General features: G+C 44.1%; 1 protein-coding gene across 1 annotated transcript in view; it reads right to left on the bottom strand.

The window, feature by feature from the left end:
- Positions 1-26,042, bottom strand: part of si:ch211-186j3.6 (neural-cadherin) — a 199,009-nt gene that overhangs the window by 1,453 nt on the left and 171,514 nt on the right. Inside the window, exons 33-36 of the mRNA XM_037490285.2 lie at positions 20,197-20,461; positions 15,911-16,091; positions 10,623-10,867; positions 894-1,048 (exon numbers count right to left, since the gene is read on the bottom strand). Of these exons, the coding sequence (XP_037346182.2) occupies positions 894-1,048; positions 10,623-10,867; positions 15,911-16,091; positions 20,197-20,461 (846 nt within the window). The remainder of the gene's footprint in view (positions 1-893; positions 1,049-10,622; positions 10,868-15,910; positions 16,092-20,196; positions 20,462-26,042) is intronic.

Raw genomic sequence — 26,042 nt, 5'->3', positions numbered from 1 at the left:
GTGTGTGTGTGCAGCACTGCTTTGTTTCTATCAAAGCTGTGATATGATGCAGCTCTTCAGGACTGTTGGGAGCTGGTGGGTAACAGTCACTGTTGGAGAAAGGAGATAAGGGTTTTTCTGTGTGCCTCATTCTAAATGCTAGTGCACGCATACAAGAGCATTCACACACACACACACACACACACACACACACACACACACACACACACACACACCTGACCTTAACAAGTAAAAGCCCAACCCAAGCTCCATGGAACACGAGGCAGATGCAGACACATTGTTTAATTAGCTACAGCTCTCACACAGACCAGGCATTGGGTTTGATTGCTCCATGTGTCCCTTTGTCCTTCCCAGGGCCTTGGACAGAGACACTATGACACGCGTCATAGCACATGTATGAGGCCTGTCAGGCAAACAAGTCACAGCCTGCGAGTCACCACGAGACCCCCTGAGGAAAGGCTCCAAGAGTGTGACAACCTGGGACAAAGACCCACAGGTAGGGGGCGGGTGTAGACAAGGTGTAGACAGGTCAAACATACACAACTTCAACCAGGTCACAAGGGTGTTATACAACAGTGACACATGTTGAGTATTTGTGTATTTAAGGGAGGTAGCAGGTGCTACTGGCTAAAAACAAGCCATAAAAACAAACTTTTGGTGCTCGCCACAAAGCGCTTCTCGTGTATCGCTGGTGTAGTAAAAAGTAAAATATGAATTTCCTTACATCTGTTTGTAGAGCAGGTCTCATGTCTATAGCTCCGAGCTGCTTTCACACCTGAATTTATTTCCCTTACTCGGCCTGATGCTTCAACCCTAGTGTCGGCCCCCACTTTGTAGGGGGTGCAAGAACATCATCACTTGTGAGCATGTGTGTGTGTGTGTGTGTGTTGTACCTGGTCCTCCTCCCCGCCGCCCTCCTCGTCGTAGTTGAGGACGTTCTCCCGGATGTCCTCCCAGCCGTCGTGGTGGGCTGAGACGTGGTAAACGCCCTCCTTCAGCCCTTTGTAGCTCCTCCAGCGGGTGTAGGAGAAGATGCCCAGCAGCAGCACTGGAGCGGAGACACACAGTTGCGATGGAATCAGCCCTGCGTTCCTCTTTCTGTCACTGGTGGAGGAGGGATGGGCCAGAGTGCCACGGTTTGCACAATGGAGAATGTGCCCCCCCCCCCCCCTCCTCCTCCTCTCCTCAGGGGGACCGGGTCCACCTCAGCAGGCGTTTTCACCTCTCAGTGGGCTGCAGACTGTCCGACTGTGTCGACTCCAGCAGACGTGGAACAACACTTATTGGGAGTCTGCTTTGTTGGCAGCTGAACATTTTTGGATTTTATTCAATGCTTTATATACAACTTCATAATCCCTTACCTATTATGGGACAGCAATATTAATGTCGGATAACAACGTAAACTCACATCCAAGACACAAATGTACATCAATGCATTTTTTATTGGTGATGAATTTGCGCAATACGGGGAGCTCGTTAGTTAACCTTTCAGTTTACTGACAACTTACTAAAAGGACAGCACCAAAGAACGAAAAGAAGAGAATTCACAAATAAATCAACTCATTTAAGTAAAGAAATGCTATCATTTCATACACTCATCCTTTATCTTACATTTATTTCAATGTTTTGAGACCACAATAAAATCATTCTGGTCACAACGGCTGCGTTAAAATTTATTAATTTATATTTATAGACATAGATTTAAATATGCAACTGCCTTAGCCCCACATCCTCTGTACTTTACATTGGCCGATAACTCTCTGGTTAGGGTGAATTAGAACCGTGTGATTGTGTGAGGGATTCACTGTCCTTTAAATAACAGCAACTGCATGACACTCAATTATGAAGACAGAACCATAGGATGATAACGATGCCCTGGCCAAAGGAAACAAAGACGATGACTGTGTGTTTTAACAGAGCCAATTATGCTCCTGTGATTGACAGCGTTTCATTCATGTCCCTTGAATAAATAATTCTGAATCAGATTAGCTAGAATTCTTTGAGGTGATTTAATGAGTCAAAAGCAACTGGCTACAGACAGACCATCAGCTGGTCTTCCCCCTGTAGGGTTGCTTTGACCCTTGATCCCCTAGAGCCTTAACAATACTTATCAAACTAATCCTTCCATCAGAACAGATAATTAAAGTCATTTCTTCAAAATTTGAGTTCAATCAAGTGTCAAGAGTGAATGGCACACAGCTGATTAGACAACAATAATGTTGTGGTATAAGGTACATGTGGATGTGCAAACAAGAACACACTTCACAGGGACCCCGTTGACTCCCTCTGTCTCACTTGGGAGAGACATCTGTGACGTCAGGGTTCGAAATGAGGGGGATCTGGGGGGGTCCCGGACCCCCTATAAGTCATTGGGGACCCCCTATAAGAATTTATTTTTAGATTTTGGGGGGTCCCTGACAAATATTTTTAACATTAAAAATGATTGTGAAAAGGTCTTTAGTGACGTTTTATATTTATAAAAATAATTTATTTATTTCCTAGCGCGATTGGGCAGCAATCAGGGCAGCTAATAGCATCACAGATTGTTGTTGTGGTCCTCCGGCGTAAACAGTACAGTCTATGGCGCAGACACGTAGGTTTTTGTTGAGCGCGGCAAAGCCTCACAAAGAGTGAAATGCCTAATGAAAATGCTGTAAGTGCTTCGATTATGTTTATATCTCCATAATAATTGCTTATTCTAGTAAAATATTTGGAGTTGGTGTTCCTATATCAAAAGTTCCATTAACATCACCTTTAAAATATATCAATATAATTTTGCCTGCAGTATATAGTGTAGCAAGGTAGTCTTCAGTATTTTTTATAGTTACATTTTAGGGGACCCCCCAAGAGTCCTAAGTCACTTCGAACCCTGTGTGACGTTAAGGCACACAGTGAAGTCCGCTCAGGCCTATGTGAAGCTGCAAGTATGAGAGGTGTAGTCCTGCTGCTGTAAGGTGGTGGAGTTTATGTTTTCATGTGTTTACACTTTACTCCCATCTGCTGTGTGTGTGTGTGTGTGTGTGTGTGTGTGTGAGGACTAGGTTAGAATGAGCTCCATGGGCAATTGAGTGAGGAAGCTGGAGGTCAGGGCATACAAGATGAATCTGCCCCGTTCAAAGGCGCTTTCTGGAGGGCAAACAGAGAATGAATGTGATTGGCGTGTGTGTGTGTGTGTGTGTGTGTGTGTGTGTGTGTGTGTGTGAGAGAGAGAGTGAGCCTGAAAAGAGAGATTATGTGTTTATTTGTTTACACTGCCTCCAAGGTACAGAAGTCCCTCTGACCATCACTCTTTTCTTTGTCAAACTTTATCACTCTGTGCTAAACTCCTAATAATACTGGCCATTCCTCCGTCTCATGGCCTTTAAGGAATTGATCTCAGTTAAATAAATATCTGTTAATTCAATGGTAATCAAGCCTTCAGTCCACTGATGAAAAGCCCTTTGAATTTACCGTGCAAACAACAGTGGCAAGACAGGCGTAAAAGTCCTACGCGATGACCCCTACATCTAGGAGAACAAACAGAGACCTTCATGATGCTTTACTTCAATCTTTTGGCTTTTAACAATAAGCAGGCACGAGAAGTCTAACCCTTAAAGGAGCTTAATTAGTAGTAAAATACTATTTGCTATGTGAGGATATAATGGAATAATGTCCCTTTGTCCCTCCCTTTAGCTTGAGGACTTTATTAATGCTGTAAGCGTGTCCTACTGGTTAGCATTGACGTCATTGACTATTACCACTGTTAGCTCTAAGCCGCCCTCACATGGGAGAGCTTTTTCTTTGGCACGTTGTGACAATAAGGATTTATTTTGGACCAAATCTTGAGAATTTCCTTAACCTTACCAAGTGCATGGATGGAGGGAAACTCAATGCTCCCAACCTCCTGTCTCACACCTTTGAGATAATCACAGACCGCTGGCAGGTGCTTTGGGCAATCTGCACCACATTAGGTATAACAAGATTTCACCCTCACCAAATCACTTTACCATGTCATCGCCTGAGTCCTTTAAAGCACCGGGACTATTTGAGGTCTCTGCAAGCACTGTTAACTGGTAAGGAAAATATCTCATTATTGAAAAGGCCAATTTTAGTTGAATGCCTCTAAAGATGTCACATATCTCCCCTTTATTTAGGACTGGCGGCACAACATGGCGGCCTGGGGCCCTTTGATGAGCAGGGAAATCCATTGTACCTGAATGAGTGTGCACGTAATGGGATTTCCAGTCAGACGATCAATATCCGAGCCGCCCTGCAATCAGATCAGTGTCTATGAGTACATCAACACAAGTCAATAATGCTGTATGGATCCCACCCTCATCAAAGTATAATCATGTTTACTGCAGCCCTCTGTCTCTACACGCTCACTGCGTCCCTAGTCCTCGTCTCACTGCTTGTTTTTATTTCGGCCCATTGTAGCAATTTGTTGCTGCTAATAACCTGTTTTTGGTTTTGATGAGGTTTTTCATTGGTTGCTAGCTTCAAATGAGTAGATCTAATGATGGAGGGGAACAATGACAACTCACTGATTAGTTAGTTGGATGCTGACTTTGCATTCAGACCACACGCCTGCAGTCTGACCGCTCCCAAAAGGAGGTAAAAACATCCCATGTTCACCTCATAGGGCAGTGACCCTTTGACCTGTCAGGGTGGAATGTTTGCACTTTCCCAACTCGCGCTCATCCTCCTGTAAATGTGGTCTCAATCATCTTCTTTTAAACAAATCACAGATGATAATCACTGAATGTGGATGCATACATGCACTTCTCCACCTTCCTTCCACAGAGAGAAGCAGACTTCCCTTTCAAGATAATTACCTTTGACTTAGATTGCGGATCATTATGTACTCAAGTCTTCTTAAGCAGAATATCCAGCTCCACGTGGCTTCAGCAGGTATTAATGTGCTTTCAGCTGGAGGGGTTTTACTTTTCTGCAGAATATGACTGGGGGGGGGGGGGGGGGGGGGGGGGGGGCTGTCTATGCTGAGTTTAGTCGGGTTCGGCCCCATGTTTCCTGTGTTGCTGCTACGCTGTCAGACCACTTACACAAAGATCGACTTTACTCTTATCATTTGAGTGAAATTAACTATTTTGCTTTAGGCATTGCAGGCTGTTTGAGGCAGATTTCCAGTGAAATAAACTGCAGTAAACTCAATACACAGTGTGAGACTTCAGACAAGCTGTGGTTCAGTGTACATCAACCTGTTGTTGCAGTTATTGTATATAGAAGAAGACATGCTGACATTTTCTTTCTTTCTTTTTTTGGGTATCATGATCCCAACAAATTCTTCCAAAACAAGGTCCCCTTCTGTGACAGTTACTCCATATGCCATTGGAAATAAAGGGCCCTAAAGGAAATACTCTAATTTCAAGTAGTTCTACCACATTTCAAAAGTTTGTGGAATGTCATGGTTTTAAAAAGGGTACGGTTTTAATTTAACTAAGTGGTTTTGTTGTCTACACATGAAATAAAGTCAAACCCAAAATGCCTTCAGCCATCAGAACCAGTTGGAAGAAAAAGTCAGAAGGAAACGTTCTATTTAAAAATGTGGAGGCTGCTGGATTAAACGATTTCATCTAAACAGAATTTAGCTCTCTCATGTGCTAAAGCACTTGTTCGATTTTCCTCCAAACTCTCAACAATGCACAAAGATAACCTTGGAAACATCTTCACCTTAAAGGAGTTAGATGGAAGGAATCGATGCCAGCAATCACTGCACTGACTGCTCAGCTCATCTGGAAGAGTCGATTATACGGATATATTCAGTCTCTGGTCTCCTTCTCTAATCTCTCTCTAATCACTGAGTGTGTGTGGCTGCTTCAGTGCCCACACAACCACCCTGTGTGTGTGTGTGTCAGATGATCACAAACTAACATATGGTTTCAAGACATATTTCCTTTAGTCTTGACATTAGTAACTATAGCCATGGAAAGGTATCGTTTACTCTCCTCTCGTTGTTTCTCAGTGACTGGATGGAGGCCCCTTTTAGGCTGACGTTGCACTGATGACTAATTGGCCAATTAACCAGAATGTAGCGTGTTGGCTTGCTTCGAGGTTCGCTTTAACCAAGCGCTCTGTGCACCGTGTTGCAATTCAATTCCCCTGCCCTTCTGTTTCAGTGTTTAGCTTTGTTTACAACTCTTAATGCCAGACACTTTAGGGGATTTATCAAACAAAATGTATGAAGTATAAAAGGTATAAAGGTTAAATAACTGCTACTTTCAAGGTTACATCACGTGCACAATGTGATCACCTCAGCCTTAAGGTGAAGATGAGAAAACTAAACAGACAAGTTTCATGGTTTTTCATCTGTTTACAAAGTGCAAGGAAGAAATATTGAGTAAACAGCGTCAGTAAATGCAACAGAAAAGGTCCTCTACTTGTAAGAATGACTCACGTTGACCTTCTAATTGAGGTTTTCCATTTAATCTCTACTTTTTCGCCCCTCTAAAATGTTGTTTTAGAAAAGTTCTAACTATAAAATTAATTTTTCTTAAAGAATCTATTCATCTTTGACTTTTTACTTTTTCATTACATTATCTTCGCTGATCAGATCAAAATAAAGAGTTGAAATGGCACAAACCCACTGTTCAAGTAAACAGAACAATACAAGTTTGGGCTTTACTATTACTAGCTATAAACAGTTCTACATGTTGTTAGATAGAGATGAACTCCCATTGTTGAGGGCCAAATCAATATTCAAGCTACATGCTCAATTCAGAAGGCAGGCTTCTATTCATCAATAGAGATATATATATATATATATATATATATATATATATACTGTATATATATAGAGCCAATTGGACTTTGACTTGGTTTAAGAGCCGTGCTAACATTTGTCCACTACCAACTTTACAGAAGCCCAGGGGACTGTCACTGGGTCAGCACAGCAAGCCCCCCCAGGTCCATCAATGGAGAAACGACACTTTGACTGGATCGCACTGTTCACACCAGGGGCGTCAACTCAGCTAGATCAATACGAAATGTCCCTGCGTCTAATGCTCTCTGCTATAATATCCCTTCAGACCGTGGGAAAAAGTTATAAAAGCAAAAAAAAAAAAAGAAGTGAAACCCCCCCCCTCTCCAAAAAAAGAAAAAACAAACAAATCCGAAACATTTGTTCCTTGTGACTTTGTTTTGAGCTAACTGGGTGGGGTTCACCGGGAACATCCTAATGATGGAGTGTAGAGAACAAGGAGAGTTGTTTGGCAATATGAAAGCAGATGGGGAAATGTATTTTAGTATCCTTGGATACCAATGATGTTCGGGGATGTTTTCGTTTTCATTCTTTCTGATTATTTCCAGTCGGTATTCTTTCAAATGCTCCTCTGTAAATGTTGTCAACAACTCGGCACAGAAATGTCGCTTTCTGAAGATTCCCCGAGAAATTCCTGAGCTTTCTTAACAATCATAGAATGTTTAGCTGGTAATATTTAGCATGTTTGCTATCTGGGTGCTTCAACGATTTGGTCTGCATTGGCAATCACAAAATATATTTTATATCTGTCCATAACATCCATGTCAAAGTTTTTGTGAGTCGTTTTATACAAAACATAAGGCATTCAAAAAAATCGGTCTCTGGCTGCCACTTAAATTTCAGAGTGAACAGCGCTTCACAGATCGAATGCTCTACTGATGGAAATTACTGCCAGAATCCCCCGGAGCCTTCATCTCAATTCCTGCAGGTTTGGGTAAACAGCACCTTGTGTGCCTACAACCCAAGTGGTTAACACAAGGGAGCCTCAGCAGGATCAAGGTCGGTGTTGCATTTAATATTAGCCCAAAGCCAAGTTTGAAGAGAGATATTGTGGAATGGTGAGACGAGGAGAAGGAGAAATGATCCTTTGAGCTGGCCCTCTGGAATCACCAATGAGACAGGCAGACATGGCCAGCAGCATTGTGACATTGAGTCCATCCTTCAAAAACAAGAGGTACACAACCTCTTGTTTTCTTCTGGTCTGTGCAGTGTCCTCTTTTATTCTGCACCTTCCCGATCTCTTTTCTTCTCTTGTATTGTCCTCAATTAAACACACAAAATCCGTCGACAACTCACTCTCTGTGTCAAACCTGCACACGAGGCCCCTTTTCAACCTCGAGGAACAGAACCAAATAGCTAGAGGTATCAGCGTGTGAATATTCAACAGGCTTGAAAAACAAACAGACAGTGAGAGAATTTGGATTCCAACAAAAAACATGCAGTCCACTCACAGTGGGCCTGAGGAAATGCTCACACAGCACCAAAGGTTTAGTATTTAGTAGTCGGTAGTCCTTACCTCAATTCCTCGATTCCTTGAGACTTCTGACCTTTTAGAAAACTATTGTGAGTTCTTTGCTGGCTGTAAGCTGTGTACTACAGTTTATTTGCGAACAGGGGCCCTTCAGGAGAGGGCTTCCGAACAAACACACAGCCACAGCTGTTGTCGTTTTATTTACTCACTTTCATATTCACGAAGCCCATTAGATTCAAAAGTTGCTTTTTGAGGGGGTTGAAAAGTCTGACAACTAAACACACCAAGCCCAATAACCCCCCCCCCCCATTATTAATGATGCACCGTGGTACAGATGGGCTCAGGATCAGCAGCCTTGTTTTGATCTCTTTACCTCCTGCCGAGGGTTCGCTGCCTCGTTGGACACTGCGGCCTCTGCCTTTGTGCATCGACCCGCGGTGCCAGAACACAGTCGAGTGCCCCCCTCCAAGTGCATCAGGAGCATGCCCAAGGCCCATTTAGCTTGTATAATCCCTGGATGCACCTGCAGTGCACTCGGGAATTGAGTGGAACACTACTTATACACAGTGTGAGGCCTTTTTAATTGATTCCAGACTTTTTCTTGAGCTCCACATCAAAGTTTTTTTTGATGTGCCCAATATACCGTGTGCAATAATTCATCAAAAATGGCAACTTTGATAGCACATAAGCATGGGAGACTCTGCTATTTTATTTGACAATCTGCAGATAATAAAGAGATGTGGTATCTTCAGATGACTGTAAAGGTAGTCATCAGTGTAAAGGAAAACGCTTTAGTATAGCAGTATAAGGAGCTATGGCACATATCTGCATCAGTGGAATCTGGAAAGTGGCACTATGAACTTTTTAAACAAACTTCCTTGTGGGTGGAAGAGTGATGACCCCTGCTGTAGTTAATGTTCCATAAATCCTACTCACAAAATGCACCGTTACAGTCTCTCTCCAAACCCATTGGAACAGTCTGCAGCCTGCTGAGAAGAAGTAAGGATTTTTGATGCCATGGGGCACTAAGAGTTTAAACCAAATCACCACCAATGTAGCTGCTGCCCTCCATGTCGGGGACCTAATCAACCTAATCAAGACGCCCAAATACAAGAACTAACTTCTTATTGTCCTGCAGAAAACCACCATGGATGGTGATGTTCAGCATCTTGGCTGTGGACAGTATAAATAATTCTGACATTTAGGGTGCACTCCTCAAGTGCTCCAAAGCACGTAGTGAACACCACGTTCTACCTCTGCTCCCCACTTACTCAAGCGGTCCAGGATATAGAGCTGCTTCTTACAGCTACAGCAATTCCAGGAAGCAGCCGGTGTCCCGTTAGGAGCAGCTGCATGCTGGGTATCTGTGTGCGTGACGCCCAACGGATGGACAAGAGGCTCCGGCTCTTTCAGAGGTGCAGAAGCAGTAAAGTAACAAAGACGGTGAAGGCTTTTCACGATGGAAAACACATCGTATCTTCTGAATGGCCTCGGTGATAGCGTGACTGACAGATGGTTTATTTAATTACCTGTCAAGTATTTTATATTTTCGTTTGCAAGTGCCTGCCCTTTCTCAAACAGTTTGCAGTAAGGGCTTCTCTGGAGTGTGAAGGAAACCATCCGACATGCCAAGTCATCTGTAGTATGCAATGAGTAAGATTGGGTCCCTTGGCTGTCTTCCAGAGAACGTTGTGCTGTGAACACCGAGCCCGTGGGAGGGGAAAACAATCAGAGGCAAACCCTGACGCTAAAAAACACTGACGTTTGGGAAAAGCTAGATCCCACCAAGATAAGGTTGTACTTGTGAACATAATATATAATATTCATCCACAATCAAATATAACCTCCAACTTTAATACCTCACCTACATAACACATAACCTTAGGTATATAGAGTGTCAGCATCTCCTGGTTTGTCCTGATTGTGCCTTAAGCCTTATTGCCTGTATTCTCATTTCTCCCAGTGTCGCCAGCTTATAAAAACTTTGCTGTGGGTTCTTCATCCTGTTGCTTGTGCATTCCACCACATAATGCAAATGGTTTTCCCTGCCGTGTGTGCGGGACGTAATGCAGATCTTTGTAGGTGAAGCGTGGTAGAGTGCGGCAACATGCAATATACACTATATGTTGATAATGTTTATGGCTGCATTGTCTTGCACATGCGAACCATCCGTGCTCCCTAGATTTCTACAATGGAAATGGCAAGTGCTATTACAAAAATAGTCAACCCGGAACACAAGCAGGAGATTCGATCCTGATGGGATGGTATCCACGTGTTTCTTAAGCATCGTAGGCTTCAGAGGGAAAGGCGCAATAAACACGCACGCATAGGGGCTCCTGCTGTGTAATTATCCCCTCATCACGGTTGGTGTAATGCAGTGGATGCAATAGCTACCTAGTAAGGCCATGAAGCAGATACAGATGGCAAACAGGGAGCTGAAGCTCAGACCCACGTCCTCCCGATAGATGGCCAGTGTCGTCTCACAGTGGCGTCCTCGGTAACCCTCGGGGCAGTGGCAGGTGAACTTTGAGGGGGACTGTGCCACACAGGTGCCCCGGTGACAAGGCCGAGTCGCACAGAGGGTGTAGACACAGGACTTCCTGGTCCCGTTCACACGGATCATGTGGCCAGGAGGACATCTGCAAAGAACAGTGAGAAGTCACAACCTCAAACCCATTAGGGGTTATTTTGTATTAACTATACATGTTGCGCTTTGAAGTGACACAAAGCGTACGTATATTACATATTAACCAGAAAACGATTTGTGTAATACACCGTATTATGCAGATAACTGAAGTTACCAAAACGCCACACATGCAAATAAAAATGGAGAAGGATTAAACAAACAATGCTTAGTAGTAGATAAGATGAATGTCTTGAATATGACGTGTTTTACTCATTCACACACTGACACACAAGTGGAATACTGTCTGTGAGTCAGTGATTGTCCACTGATGTACACCTCAGCAGAGAAGGAACTGGGGGAAAATGCTGACTTTTATGCAGGCAGGCCCACATTTTCTGCCTCACTTCAGATGGCACCACTATAATTAAAAGCTCATTTGGGTGTAAGAGCTCAAACAAACATTTTATAAACCCAGTAATTCAGTATCTCTTTGAATGTCTTTGGAGAAGCTCCAGGCTCGACATTTTGATGACATCACAGATGTATTAGAAATACTGACTCAACCAGCGCCGGCGCTCCGCACACGCACATCACGCGCTGCGCGTAGGGCACCAAGTGCCTGGGGGGGCACCAACAAATCTAGGACGTGAAAAATTATCACAGTAGGCTACTAGTATAAATAACAAATAAAATATGTCTAAAGCATGTTAATATGCAAAAGCAATACAAAAGTAATAGGCCTAGACCAAATTAGTCGAGAAAAAGGGGAACCTCCTGTGCGGCCCCCCCCTCCCCCCACCTCCCAGTGGTTTGTTCGATTATGCCTCAAATCTCAAATGTGGCAGACAGCTTTGAAACGGCTTCGAAAGAGTCGGGGGCGGAAAAAAGAAAAAAGAAGGGACAGCGGGATGATGCTCGACGATAGACAATATTTTAAATCAGGGGTCCCCAAACTTTGTCTCGTGAGGACCGTTGCTAGCGGTCACCGGGCGGCCGGCTGCCCACATGTACTCGCGCTCATAATGTCCGCACGGATCGCCGGGGGGGGCCGTATTCGGTACTCGTCCGCGGGCCGCCCCAAGTTTCTGTTACCGTTACGTGCTTAGGGCACCCAAATGGCTAGGAACTATGAAACAGCAACATGACAGTCAAAATCAGAACTAATCCACATGACAAACTGCATCATGTGAGAAAGTCTGTCTCTTCTAAATTACATTTTTTTTGCAAAAAAAGTAGATTTATTTGCACCTTTCCAGAGGCTCTGGATGTTGGATGGGGTGTCAGTATCTGGCTTTGACATCCCGCCTCCCCCAAATTTGTATTCTGGATTGTTGCGGTGGACACGAGGTTTGCTAAATGTGCCTTATGGAAGAAGAGAAGTTCTTTCTTCAACGTGCCTCATTAAAGCAGCTTGCACGGCAACTGCAGTGTTTCCCCTACCATTAACAAAAGCCTCCCCCCCCCCCGAACAAGTGTGCAATTAAAAAAAAAAAAGTCTCTTATCATTTATTTTCTTTTTGTTATTTTCCATTATCTTGAGTCTGTGCTCACAGCGGGGGGGGGGGGGGGGGGGCGCAGAGAGCACCGCAGTGACTACCCCATTGGCCCAACTAATATTGCAACCCCCCCAGGTTCAATTTCGTGGGGGTGTTTTGCACACTGATCAAAAGTACGAAGGACAAATCACTGTTGATGTGCCTATTTGAGCCCCAGGGAGAGGAATTATCCCCACAAGGTGTGGTAGTAATTGACCAGAGCTCCCCTGAGGAATCAGGTATCAAACACCTGGGCTTGGAACACTCGCTGCTCACACTTACTACACTCCAATCATCATCATCAAGTGGTGAAAGGAGAACAAGGCAAACAAGCCAGAAGGCTGGGGGGCCTGCAATGGGAATGTGTGTGTGGATGTGTGGCGATGGCACATCAAAACTGCTTTAAAGAAAACAAACAAAAAAATACCTTGGTGGATGGATGATGCGAATGAGTGGATCAGAGGAGTGGAAAAGATAAAAGTAAAAGATTAAAAGCAAGGCTGCATGGACTGAAGAGCGGCTCATTTTTTCTATGGCAGAAAGAGATTGCTACTACTACTTAGCTGCTGCAGCTTTCATCGCACAACATTACTCATTCGTACTGACAAAAAAACTCTCTTTCTACATAACACTGGTTTGTTTGAGGATTTTGAGTAAAGTAGTAAAAATCGCTCAGATATACACTCACCGGCCACTTTATTAGGTACACCTGTCCAACTGCTCGTTAACACTTAATTTCTAAGCAGCCAATCACATGGCGGCAACTCAGTGCATTTAGGCATGTAGACATTGTCAAGACAATCTCCTGCAGTTCAAACCGAGCATCAGTATGGGGAAGAAAGGTGATTTGAGTGACTTTGAACGTGGCATGATTGTTGGTGCCAGAAGGGCTGGTCTGAGTATTTCAGAAACTGCTAATCTACTGGGATTTTCACGCACAACCATCTCTAGGGTTTACAGAGAATGGTCCGAAAAAGAAAAAACATCCAGTGAGCGGCAGTTCTGTGGGCGGAAATGCCTTGTTGATGCCAGAGGTCAGAGGAGAATGGCCAGACTGGTTCGAGCTGATAGAAGGGCAACAGTGACTCAAATAACCACCCGTTACAACCAAGGTGGGCATAAGAGCATCTCTGAACGCACAGTACGTCGAACTTTGAGGCAGATGGGCTACAGCAGCAGAAGACCACACCGGGTGCCACTCCTTTCAGCTAAGAACAGGAAACTGAGGCTACAATTTGCACAAGCTCATCGAAATTGGACAATAGAAGATTGGAAAAACGTTGCCTGGTCTGATGAGTCTCGATTTCTGCTGCGACATTCGGATGGTAGGGTCAGAATTTGGCGTCTACAACATGAAAGCATGGATCCATCCTGCCTTGTATCAACGGTTCAGGCTGGTGGTGGTGGTGTCATGGTGTGGGGAATATTTTCTTGGCACTCTTTGGGCCCCTTGGTACCAATTGAGCATCGTTGCAACGCCACAGCCTACCTGAGTATTGTTGCTGACCATGTCCATCCCTTTATGACCACAATGTACCCAACTTCTGATGGCTACTTTCAGCAGGATAAAGCGCCATGTCATAAAGCTGGAATCATCTCAGACTGGTTTCTTGAACATGACAATGAGTTCGCTGTACTCAAATGGCCTCCACAATCACCAGATCTCAATCCAATAGAGCATCTTTGGGATGTGGTGGAACGGGAGATTTGCATCATGGTTGTGCAGCCGACAAATCTGCGGCAACTGTGTGATGCCATCATGTCAATATGGACCAAACTCCCTGAGGAATGCTTCCAGCACCTTGTTGAATCTATGCCACGAAGAATTGAGGCAGTTCTGAAGGCAAAAGGGGGTCCAACACGTTACTAGCATGGGGTACCTAATAAAGTGGCCGGTGAGTGTATATTCTTTATAAACAGTCTTTAAAGCCTTTCCAGTTGATTCAGAATGCTGCAGCACATGAACGAATCATATTACTTCTGTATTAGCTTCCCAAGAATATCATTTAAGGTACTTTTCCTCACCTACAAGGCACTTGCTGGTCAAGTAAAGTCTTATCTTAAGGAGCTTATAACGCCATTTTGCCGTACTAAATAAAGAGCTGCGCTCCATCAATGCTTTATTGTTCCGTTTGTGGAACCAGCTTCCGCTTTCAGTCCGGGATGGCAGACACAGCAGCTCATTTAAGACTTTCCTCTTTGATAACACTTATAGTGGGTGCTGGCTCGGGTTGGCTTGGACCGGCCCTTAGATGAACTACTAAGCCGAGTCTTCTCATTAATGCCGCTCTCTCTAAGGTTTCTTCCCTTTTTTTCATTTTCACAAATGATTTGGTATTTATTTGGAAAACTCTTCAGGATAAACTCCAGCAGACTGTGTCATCCGTAGATGTGTGCAGAATTGAAAGGTTCTCTGTCAGCCAGCCCGAGGAGCTAAAGTGAGCTCACACACGGCGCTCTGCTAAATGAATGCGCTTGCTAATTTGTTTTTCAAAGAGCAGATATCCATTAAAAGAGAAAACAAAATGAATGCCTTTTGACCATCAACCAGTTTGGCACTCGCCTGGCAGTCGAATCCTATTTCCTCACTTCATCTCGTGGTTTTTAATCAAGTGACTGAGCTGTGAGGGACAATGTGGACACATCAACGCAGGCTGCGCACGTACCATCACATCCGCAGCTTCTCAACAAGGAAATCAACAACTTTCACGTCGGCCGTGTGCAGACTTATAAAACCACTGCTGCTCCCCTCACGACGGACAAAGGCTGTCTGACTCATTGTTGTATATTTAGTGTTGCCCACTGCAGTATTCTGTGACCTACAGAATTAAATCAGTAATTAGGCTGACACCATCCAATCAATGCCTGGACCCTTCTCTGAGGTGAGTGGGGCTCAGTGGTAGCGCAGCGTAGGCTTTCAGTCCCAGAGCTAAAAGACTTTAACCCCAAATGTCTGTCATCGGTGTGTGAATGAGGACACGAAGGGTTATAACACGCTACATTACAGGCGTGTTCCCCTGCCTGCTCGCTGGTCAGTCTGGGCTCTTTATTACGTGAAGTGGAAAATAATTGGCTGCCATGGGTTCCTTCTGAAAGCCCAGCGTCTTGTTCCACGAAGCTCCTGTCACCGGCTTTAGAACAAAGGCTCAGGGAAGATTCGCCTTCTGCAATTCTCCCTCCCCAAGCACTCAACTAGTTCAGAGCAGGTGGTATCAACACGTGTGTGTGTGTGTGTGTGTGTGGCTGTGAAGAAACACAACTGCAAGGTCCTGCTTATAATTTAAGCATCTAACCCATAAAAGCACATGAATTATTTCAATCTAATCTTAAATAAACAACATGAAATTTCCATGACTTTTGCAAAAGCTCTTCCATGACTTTTCCAGGCCTGGTGATGACCATTTTAAAATACCATGACTTTTCCAGCTTATGAACCCTGTAAATGCATGTGTCCTCATGCCTCTGTGTGACGAGTGTCCAGGGGGAGCATCCAACCGTCAATGAGAGGCGTGTCTGTGTACCTGCATTCGTGCACTCTCCATAAGTCAACACAGGTGAAGGGGGCGCTACACTGGTTCCTCTTGCAGGAGTCAGACGAGCACCCGGGGGAGAGGCCTTGAATGGTGACCTGGGAAACCCCATCACGCGTCTGGCTGTCCAGGGGCAAATAGCGACCGTTGAGGCGTGCGTCCCTCATGCAACCTGCAGGGGGAACAAAGTAAGAGTTCAGAGTTCAGCTGAGGGTGAGCATCAGATTACAGAGACTTCTACCTCACTGCTGAGCAAATCAAGCATATGTTCTTGATGGATGAGTAGCTCTAGTTCCGACAGTTCGTGATTAGCACAATGGGACCGATCTTTTTGGAAGACCATAATGTTTTGAAAAATAATTCATAGGAGTCCAAAAATACAAAATAATCAATTAATTCCAGCAAGAGTGAAGAAAATCAGGATGTTTTTCACAAACCATATCAGCACTCGAATGTGTGAAGCTTTTGTTTTTATCCCAGAACAAATCCCAAACGCCAGAATCTTTGTGGCAGTAAATGTTGTGGGTGATGAGAATAAATCATGAAGAAACATTACACAGTTTCTTGTAGTAGGGTGTTCACTGCTATATCTTAAAATGCAGTTTCGACGGACCGAGGGGAATCTCTGAGGGCAAAGACTTGCATACATGTTGGATTTGGTATAATTTACTCCATGGTGAACTGATGGATGCGTTGTTCACACACATCACTGCTTCGCTGCTGTATGCCTGAGAGACTTGGCAAAGAGGAGAAAACGTATTTGAAAGGCTGGCTGCAAAGTGGCAAAGCACAAAGCTAAAAGAAAACATTGCAAATGCGGGAAAAAGGCTTCAGCTTGGAAAACATTGGTGGGTCTGGATCCAAGTTGTAACAGGATCCTTTTCATCCCTATTTAGATTTGGTTTCCACATCTTTAGTTTATCAATTTGTACTACTGCAGGGTGCTGTACCTTTCATAAAATCCAGGTGCATTTATAGGGGACACATTTACTAGGATGTACCTTTGTAAAACATGTGACATATAACATTTAAAACGGATTAGAGTACATTTAGAGGGTTTATTGCTGCGTAGGGCATGCTGAGCCACAGCCAACGCCATACGCTTGACAAGGGAATTCAGAGTATATTGAGACCGTATTAACTGCGCTCCATTCTTATTCATTAGTGACATTTTTATGGGCCAACGTTATAGCTGCTGGCTAGCTGGATGAGGCTCCATCACGACTGCACATTCAAGCACAGAGCTACAGGAACTGCTGCGTTTGGTTTCTTGACACTTTTTGGGGTTTTCCCAAAATCTGACGTCTCTCTTTTGTTGCCATGGGTGCAAGAACGAGCACATCAGTCCCCTCAGCAAAACAAATCCTGTTATTGAGATGGAGGCTGTGACTGCAGCTGTCACATGACAGGCTGGGCAGCCGAAGGGTCGGACATGGCTTCAAAAGGACATTTGAGGGTGAGGCGCTGCATAAAACAGGAAAAGCAGGTGATGGAGCAACATTACGAATGCAACAGCGATCCACCCATGCAAGAACACGTCCCGCCACAGACGGGACACCGCATTAGAGGTATGAAGTACTTTAGCCAAACTGCTCTTCCTACATTATACAAACAGCATTGTGCAGTCCCCCACCTTTTGATAACATTTTGAATATCTAACTTATTTATCTTTACGGGTTACTTAAACCTGTTCCAGTAAATTGGTCTCTTTTCTAGTCTTGCAGTCATTATTCACTCATTTACAACCATTGATATAGTGACAGTAGGGACGTCCATGCAAGGTGCCACTTGCCCATTGGTACTCACTAAGCATTCTCTCCCATTCAAGCCTGCAGGAGGTGGTCTTGCCCAAGGCCGAATGGAGCTTGACTAGCGTGGGCGCCGCGGATGGGACAGACGACCCTATTCTATGACTTTACCATACAATGATGTTAAGCATTTCTATAATGCCCACTCCGGTATTTATCTAAACGTTAAGCTCAAATCTACTGACGAGCCCCCCAAGGAGGAACGGTAATCTACTACACGCCTGCTAAAGTCATTTTAACGTTTCTTCTGTTCAGCTGATTATACACCAATGAAACAAATATTCACAGTAGATCCAACTTAATCCTACACACATCATCTCATTCCACCTCTGTCAATATTGCACACAGAGCAAGGTGCTCGCTCACATACACCCGTTAGCGTAGAATAGACTCGTCTATTGCGTCTGCTTCAAGAGACGTGCTTTTAAAGTCCACTTAATAAACACGTGTATTGTCTTTCACTGCCTGAGGCACAGCTGTCTAGTTACAGAGAGCCGTTTCTCGCTTTAAGTCGGCTTCCTCTCAGCAGTTGGGACCTTTTTCTCTCTCTCTTTTATCACACGGGGTTTCTTTTTTCTATATATCTGGTTCGGGACTGCGTGCTATTTCATTGAATCTTCTCGACTGTGTCTGCCAACACCAGGGATCATGCTGTCCGTGCTGCGTGCTCCTCTCTGCGTGACTCTCGTAGGGTTTGGCCAACAATCTGTTAATCTGTCACTTCCACGCATTGCCAATCCACACCTCAAAACACAGACCCAGAGAACCGCAGCACCAGCAATCCAACACGGCTCGTTTCAGACTATCTACGGCGTCCTTGTTATGTGCACGGACACCACTGGACTTTTCAGGCCATGTTGATGATGGTCCAATGACCGTAATGGAAGGCCATGATGTACGTCTTATTTCAAACCTAAACGAGTGCCCTTTGTTTAACACGTCTATTGTTCAATAAGTCCTGTCCTCACTCCTTAAAATGATTAGTAAAAAGCAATCCTTGTGTCACCAGGATGAGAACTAATTAGGATTATTGGATCTGTTTGTTGCACCAAGTCATCTGGCAACGTTAGTGTACTCCTCTTCTTGTGTGATACTCTTTTCTTATTTTATTTCTTGTTGATTGACACGTTTTTTTTTTTCATGTCCAGTATTTAGGATAGCATTTCTTTCTCAGCAGCTGGAAGGCGAATTGAGTCAAGCTGCCCATTAAGAAGCAGGTGCTGCATGGATTTTCATTTCATTATGTCACGAACCAGGTTGGCGCTCTTCTTGGCTTTCCTGTGGGTTTTGCACATTCTATCCAGTCTGCTGGCTGTGACTCCGATGACTAGGAATCAGCCTTCCCAGGGCTGATGTTTGCACTCTTAATAAGCACTGGCCTTTCAAGCTTTGTCCCCTTCTCTCTTCTCCGTGTCCTGGGCTTGTAGGAGGTGTGATGGCATTATAATGTTGTTTTTTTTTAACCCTCTTTGTCTCCTAAAGCACTGCTGGAACCCTCTGGGGCATATTCAGCTTCACCACTATGACAAAAAATGAAGGGCTTAATGCAGCCCAAACTGTGCTTCTGAGCGAACAGCGTCTCTGTGCTGTTATATTTTTAATGCAATTGAGCTTCATTGCAAAAACAATCCAATTCACAAAGATTAGAGCAGTCACACAGGGATTCACAGAGAACACGGCAGCATTGAATGATTCTTTGTCTCGACAAACTGGGACATCAAAACCCAAAACTTTCTACCCTTCTATCGAGTTGAAATGCCTGGAGCTTTGAGGAGTGTCCTCGAGTATTTTGTCCACAGCAGCTGTAGCTCGCTGTGCAAAAAAACAGATTTTCACTCTGACATTGTTTGACTTATTGGGTTCTTGGTGCAAAAACGTATTTACAAAAAAATTAAATACGTAGATGTAAATCAAGTCTTCCGTTTAGCTTCAACTTGTAACAACAATTTGAATGTAAAAGCAGCAACTTTACAGAGTTTTTAAGAGAAAAAATATATATAATTATATATAAATATTTGACCTTATTGCTCAGAAATTCAGAGATTGAAGGCATTATTTTAATTCCGCCACTTCAATGTCTTCAGAAATTCTTGATGATTGCATCTAAAACTGTTTGGACAGCAGTAGCTCTGACCACACGGGGTCTTACAAAGTGAGAGCAGAAGGGATCAGCATGATCACATCTGGTCATTCCCAATCGGGTCCCTGAGAGTCCAGATTCAACAGATTCTGTTAGGGATGTCAGCACCTGGGTAATACGTTGTTCTGAGCTGTTTGACATAACTATCATTTTTTTACTTATTGTCCATTTACCAAGTTGTCCTTCAGCCCGTAGTCTCTCCCAGCTGGATTCAGCATGTCCAATTCACAGGGACCTTCAGCGCGTTCGTTGCTGTTTTTACCACCTGATGTCCAGAAGGACATGTCTGATACCAATGGAAGGCCCAGCACGTGTGGCGTGTCACCTACCCTGGAAGCTCTTGTTGATTCCCGAGGGGAAGGTGTTGCCTAGCATCACCACAGTGGGGTCGATGATGATTTCCCGGCTTCGGCCCCGCGATCCCTTGACCTCCCGCTGACCCCCGCCGCCGTCCAGTCGCAGCGTCATCTCATTGTCGTGCCGGTCGAGGAAGACCTCGTGCCATTCGCCGTTGTCGAGGCGATAGGAGGGCAGAGTGAGGTTGAAATCCCCGTCCCCGAGGTTGTAGAAAATGCAAAGGAGGCCCTGGAAGATCTTCAATGGGAAAATGGGACAATTAGTTTTGAATTGAAAGGTTTATTTTTGTGAACGACATTTCAGTCATAATTGTTTTACATGATACTTTATTGTTATTATTACTTTAAATTAAGATACATTTAAAAAGCAAACGAAAAGCAGCAAAAACTCTCCACTCTTGAACTGGGTGGCGCTCACACCAGCGGACGGAGAGTGGATGTCCACCCGAAACGACCCCCCCCCCCCATCCGTCAGTCCGTTTGCCAGACTACCCACAGGGGAAATAAAGAAGACAAATGGACAGAGGTGCACACACGTGGTCCACCCATGTAAACACACTTAGTCTCAACATAGGAAGAAAGTTCTCTCCCGACACAGACAAAGGTCATTTTAGGTAAGATCAAAGTTGATTTGCGTTGCACCTTTTGTATCTTTAGTGCACTTCTTCAGATGACCGACGAGCCAAAAACCAGACACAACGAGTGTAGACCTTGGAAACAACGTAAAAAGTGGCTGCTTTGCTTTGAGATCATTAGGTAAGCCAGTGGGTTGGACGGGCTCTCAGATCAGGAGCCGCACTGCTCAGTGACAAACGGGGTCAACAAAACATTTAGTGCTACACCTTCAGAACAGCTGATCCGTGCCATGGGAACCTGCGGTTCATAGAATGTAAGCCTATGAGACATGGATGCTGGTTTTGGACCAATGGGGACTTTTAAAGACAAATAGTTAAACAACTTATTTGTCAAGTGACATTCTACCAAGGCCTGCTGTTGTATCGGCAACTGAAGACATCATCCTCATCATCATCATCATCTCGGCACAACACTGATTGAAGGTATTGCTCATAGTGTGCAAGAAAGAACAAAAACGGACTGCAGAAATAACTAAAACAAACAAAGTAAGTAGAAACATATATTTCCCCCTAAACTACAACTGCCATCTGTCTATATTTGAGCAGAAGAAGCACAGCAATAAATCCAATGTATTTTGTGTCCACTAGTGTAACATTGAGCTTGGTGGTGGAAGTCTCAGTGGCATGGATCTCAGCAAATCCAATCACAACTATCTATCCGGCAAGGTACCGCAGAGGGTAAATTGGGAAATAAATTGAACTGACTTGAGTCCAAGCCTCAGGTTTAAAGCTAATGGGGATCAGCACAAAGAGATTTGACTTGTTTTGTAAAACACTGGATCAATAAGCCAATTTGGCCAGTACCGACCCAGTAAACCAGATCAACTTGAGGGAAGTGAGCAAACACAGGCAACATGTCAAATGCACAGTATGCTGACATTTATACCACTCCATGATGATGTAATGTCAAGTAAATCTCCTTATAGAACAAATAGAAATGTGTTTGCGTCAACAAATCAATCAAAATAATACGGGGTTTAGCTCCTTGAGCAGTTACAACCCGTTTTTGTGGTAATAAAATGACAAAGCACTTGGGGAACCGCTGGTTGTTGTTTGTGCTGTTGCCACTGGCCTGGAATGCATTTTAAATGAGGCCCTGCTCTACATAAACTGACATATTAACTTGCAATTTGTTGATTTGTGTAAACATGCCCTGCCGTCGGTGCCGTTAGAGACACACACACAAGCACGTATACACACACACACACACACACACACACACACACAGAGCACAGCTCTGGGAGGGCATGGTAATGAGGAGAGGTATTGTGGGAGGTATTGATGAGCGGACAGAAAGTGAGAGGAAACTCATGGATGCACCGCGACAACAAGCTCCAGAGGTGGCCCGTCAATCACAGAGTAACAGCCCTGACACTAAAAAGACACACCAAGTTGCAGTGTCCCTCTCCAGCGACCCTGTCTTTGTCTCTCCCATCGCTCCCTGCCAGATCAAGCCCGTCCACATCTCTTCTTCTCCCCTCCAAGCAGCTGGGCTAGTGCTGACGGCTCCGTGGCTGTTTAGCTGTGATGAAGTATTCATTATATTTAGAATCCGCTGGGGCGGTGCTTTTTAACCAGACGCACTCACAGCCACCTGATTTTACCCCCAATTAAGGCCGAGCGCAGCAGAGCCAAATTGCTCTGCTGCGCTCCCTGGGTGCTGACGGGTTCAAGGGTGTGTGACTTTGCAGGAGAGTCACACACTCTGAATGTGTGACGGCGTGCGACTCACTGCGGGGACTGCAGACCCGTGGACATGTGCCGATGATGTCTTCATCTACCTGCCTCTCATGGTTAAGTAGTGGTGTGCAGATACGGATTATGTACACACGTGACTGACTCGTGCATTCCTCCTTTAATAAAGCTTGGGAAATGAAACTTAAGGGACTAGTTATTGATTTGATCCTAAAATAAATATATAACATATGCTGGTGGGCAAATTACTTCACTTTAAATTCTCATCAGCCCAGAGGCAGATTAATATAATTCATGTGAAATACTGATGTCCAGTTTTATGTCAATTTAAAGCGTTTGCTACAGCATCATTTACCAATATTTCCCTGGTGAGAACTAAGCAATATGTTCCCTAAACCCAGGTGCGTCAATATTTATTTCCTTTTCAAAAGTAAACTTTATTCTAGAAATTGTGTGAATTGCATGCTTGCCTGCATTCATGTTTTTTGGCTGTTCAGTGTGCCTGCTGTGCATAAGTCCTTCTCCAAAGGTATGTGTCTGTCATTCCCCAGTCAAGGTAATCTGCCTTGTAAAAAGAAATGAGCCATACAGTGTGAAGCAGTAAAATAGCAAAGTGACTTCTAGCCCAGCGTGATTTTAATGACTTATTTTAATCGATGCATTTCACTAGTTGCAGCCGCGGCTTGCTACTGTGGTTTTGAAGAAACAAGCCACCAAACTGCTGATAACAAACGCTGTGCATAAACTTTTGGTTACATTTTACTGAAAGATGTCCCTGATCGTTATCCCTCTTATTCATTGCTTGATTTTGATTTAAGGATTTTAAAAGCTTGTTGATACATCCTTAGGAATATCTTAAAGGGCGGTCCTTATTCACTCTTGACCCAACGTGACCTCCGACCCCCTTCATACTGTGGTTTAAGAAACGCGTCTCACACTCAAGATTTTATTAAACCAGATTACATTGGACTGAGAATAAATCGCTCCATCTTTAAGGGCTGTTGTAACTACCGGAGAGAGGAAAGGTCATTTTATGCCCTTTTATGGTCATCATGCATGGTCATTGGATCACAATCCGTCATGTGGTCAAGCACTGTGGCATCATACCAGATGATGCCCTAAGCTGCTTTAGAGGCATTGTGGTCCCTCTTTGTTCACTCATTCACTGTTACAGATACCGCAGGCAGCAGACTGATGGACCAATGAGAGTTATGGAGTTTGATGCATGGCTGTCTAGAAAGTAAAGAATAGATGAAGCAAAAAAACATTTTAAAAAGCCTAACAAAAAACACATGACTGATGTGAATATGTGAATTCAGTTGTTTGGCCTGCTGTCTGCCCGGGGGCTTGGTGCTATGTCTGCAAAGTCTTCCTGAAACGCCCTTAATGTGTTTACATCAACACTGTGTCATAAACTTGCAGGATGAAGCCAGATAACTTAGTTTCTGTGCTACACATGTGGAGCGATGTGTGCACAAGAAGCTGTAACCCTTTAACTAATGCATATACATTCAGCTGACGGCAACACAACACGTAGAGCAGTGACAAAGGAGAGATCCCCCACTGGCTTCCCACCTGTGAACACTGACAGTCACCAGAAATGCAGTGTGATTCTCTGCAGTGGGGGATCAAAAATAGAAATCGACTTGGCACAGACAAATGTTTTCAACTATTCCTAAATTATGAGACGAAGAAGAAGAAGAAGAAGAGGCCAAAAAACGGAAATAATGAAGAGAGGCTATTTACAGCAGCGAGAAGAATGATATGCCAGACTTGTCAAAGCAGTGTACCAACAACACACCATTAAACTGCAGCGCACTCTATTTCACAGGACCTCCCGTTGCCTTTTCCTACTGCGGGGACCCAAAATAGAAGAGACAACTGCAGTTTAAATACACCAGCCTCGTGGTTGAATGGGGGAAATAAGTTACTATGGTGCTATGTTATTCACCTAAATGTTAGCGCTGCTCCTGGTCAGGGACATAGCTAAAATCAATTGAAAAATGTTTGTGAGAGGCCAGGGTTGGGGATGCTACTGCACATGTTAAGTTAAAGGAGAAGAAAAACACCCCCAACAACATGTTTCAGGAAAGATCCGAGCCACCTCCTCCTACTGGAGGGATGAACACCGCTCTTTCAAAAGAATTTCCCTCATTTTGGGGATGGTGTAATTGTGCAGTAGGTGGGTTGGGTTGAGCTCTGCTGATCAGTGGCTCTTTAAGGGGGAGAACGGCAACTAGAGGAAGGAAAGCCAAATGAAAGAATTTTTGTGCCAGAGAGATGGATGTCCTTGTGGCTGAGTTGGTCCCTGAACACTTGTTCCCTTCTAATTCTTCCATTAACTTAGTCCTCTAGCAGAGCCAGTGCATCCATCATGCGCCGTTAAGCCCCATTGTCAGCCCAGTAAAATGTGTTTACAGCAATCACACTGATTGCTTCACAACTTGCCACAATGACAATCAGTGTTATACCCCACCCTGGGATATTACTTGAAGATGGAAGTTTCATCGGTGACACGTGGATACAAATGGATTATTCATCTAGGTTTGATTTTGGTAAACTGGGCCTGCGTTGTGATTAAGACTCATATTTAGCGCTTGAAATGAAAGAATTACAGCAGCCTCTTGCTACTTATTCCTGTTTATTTATTCATTTCTTCCTTCGGAATGTTGAACTGAGTCAGTTACTGTTGTATTTTAATACCTTTAATACTCCAACTGAAACATTGCTGGATTAGGCTTGTGTGTTGCTGTTAATAACTACAAAAGTGGTAACTAGCCAGGTAGCTACCATGCTTATTTTAAGAGTCATACTTGTACTTAACACAGCCTCATTGACGTACAAAGGACCTATCAAAGTGGAATCAAGGTTTCTTTCACACACTCTTGTCACAGCTCGAGAAGAGCGTGAGAAGGGATTGAAAGACCCGGACGCTAACAAGTGGACTTTACTATTTCATTCCTATTAGTGCCGACGGGGTTCAGGTAATCCCAGCATCGGCACTTTCATACTAACTAATGTGCAATGCATCTCTCACCTTTTGTTGCTGTAAAGAGCAAATGAACACCCTTGTATAGGAGAAGCTTTCAGATGAATCCAATCTAGCCAGAAGCTTTCATCCTCAAGGGAAGAGTAACAGCAGAATGTAAAAATGCTGCCAATCAGTAAGCCAAGGGGAGGAAGAAAGAAACGCAATAGCTTTAACTAACCATGTTGTTGGAATGCATGTCACACACAAACAGCAGAAACAAAGCGCTCCTCACATCGGGAGTCTGTAGCCAGCCAAGAGTAACGCATACTAATTCCTCGCTCTGATTAAAAGCAAACACTACTATTACAGTGAAAATCATAATCCCTGAAGGCAATATGGTTGGATTTCTGCCAAGGAACATTGCAGGGTTTCCAACAGGGGGGGGGGGGGGGGTGGTTTGCTATTTCATAGGATTACACACATTTCCACCGTACTGTGTGCACCCACACGCACAGTCT

Source organism: Pungitius pungitius, chromosome 4 (assembly GCF_949316345.1).
Source record: "Pungitius pungitius chromosome 4, fPunPun2.1, whole genome shotgun sequence".
Lineage (NCBI taxonomy): Eukaryota > Metazoa > Chordata > Actinopteri > Perciformes > Gasterosteidae > Pungitius > Pungitius pungitius.
The sequence above is the reverse complement of the archived record's forward strand: the minus strand, read 5'-3'. Positions and strand labels throughout refer to the sequence as shown.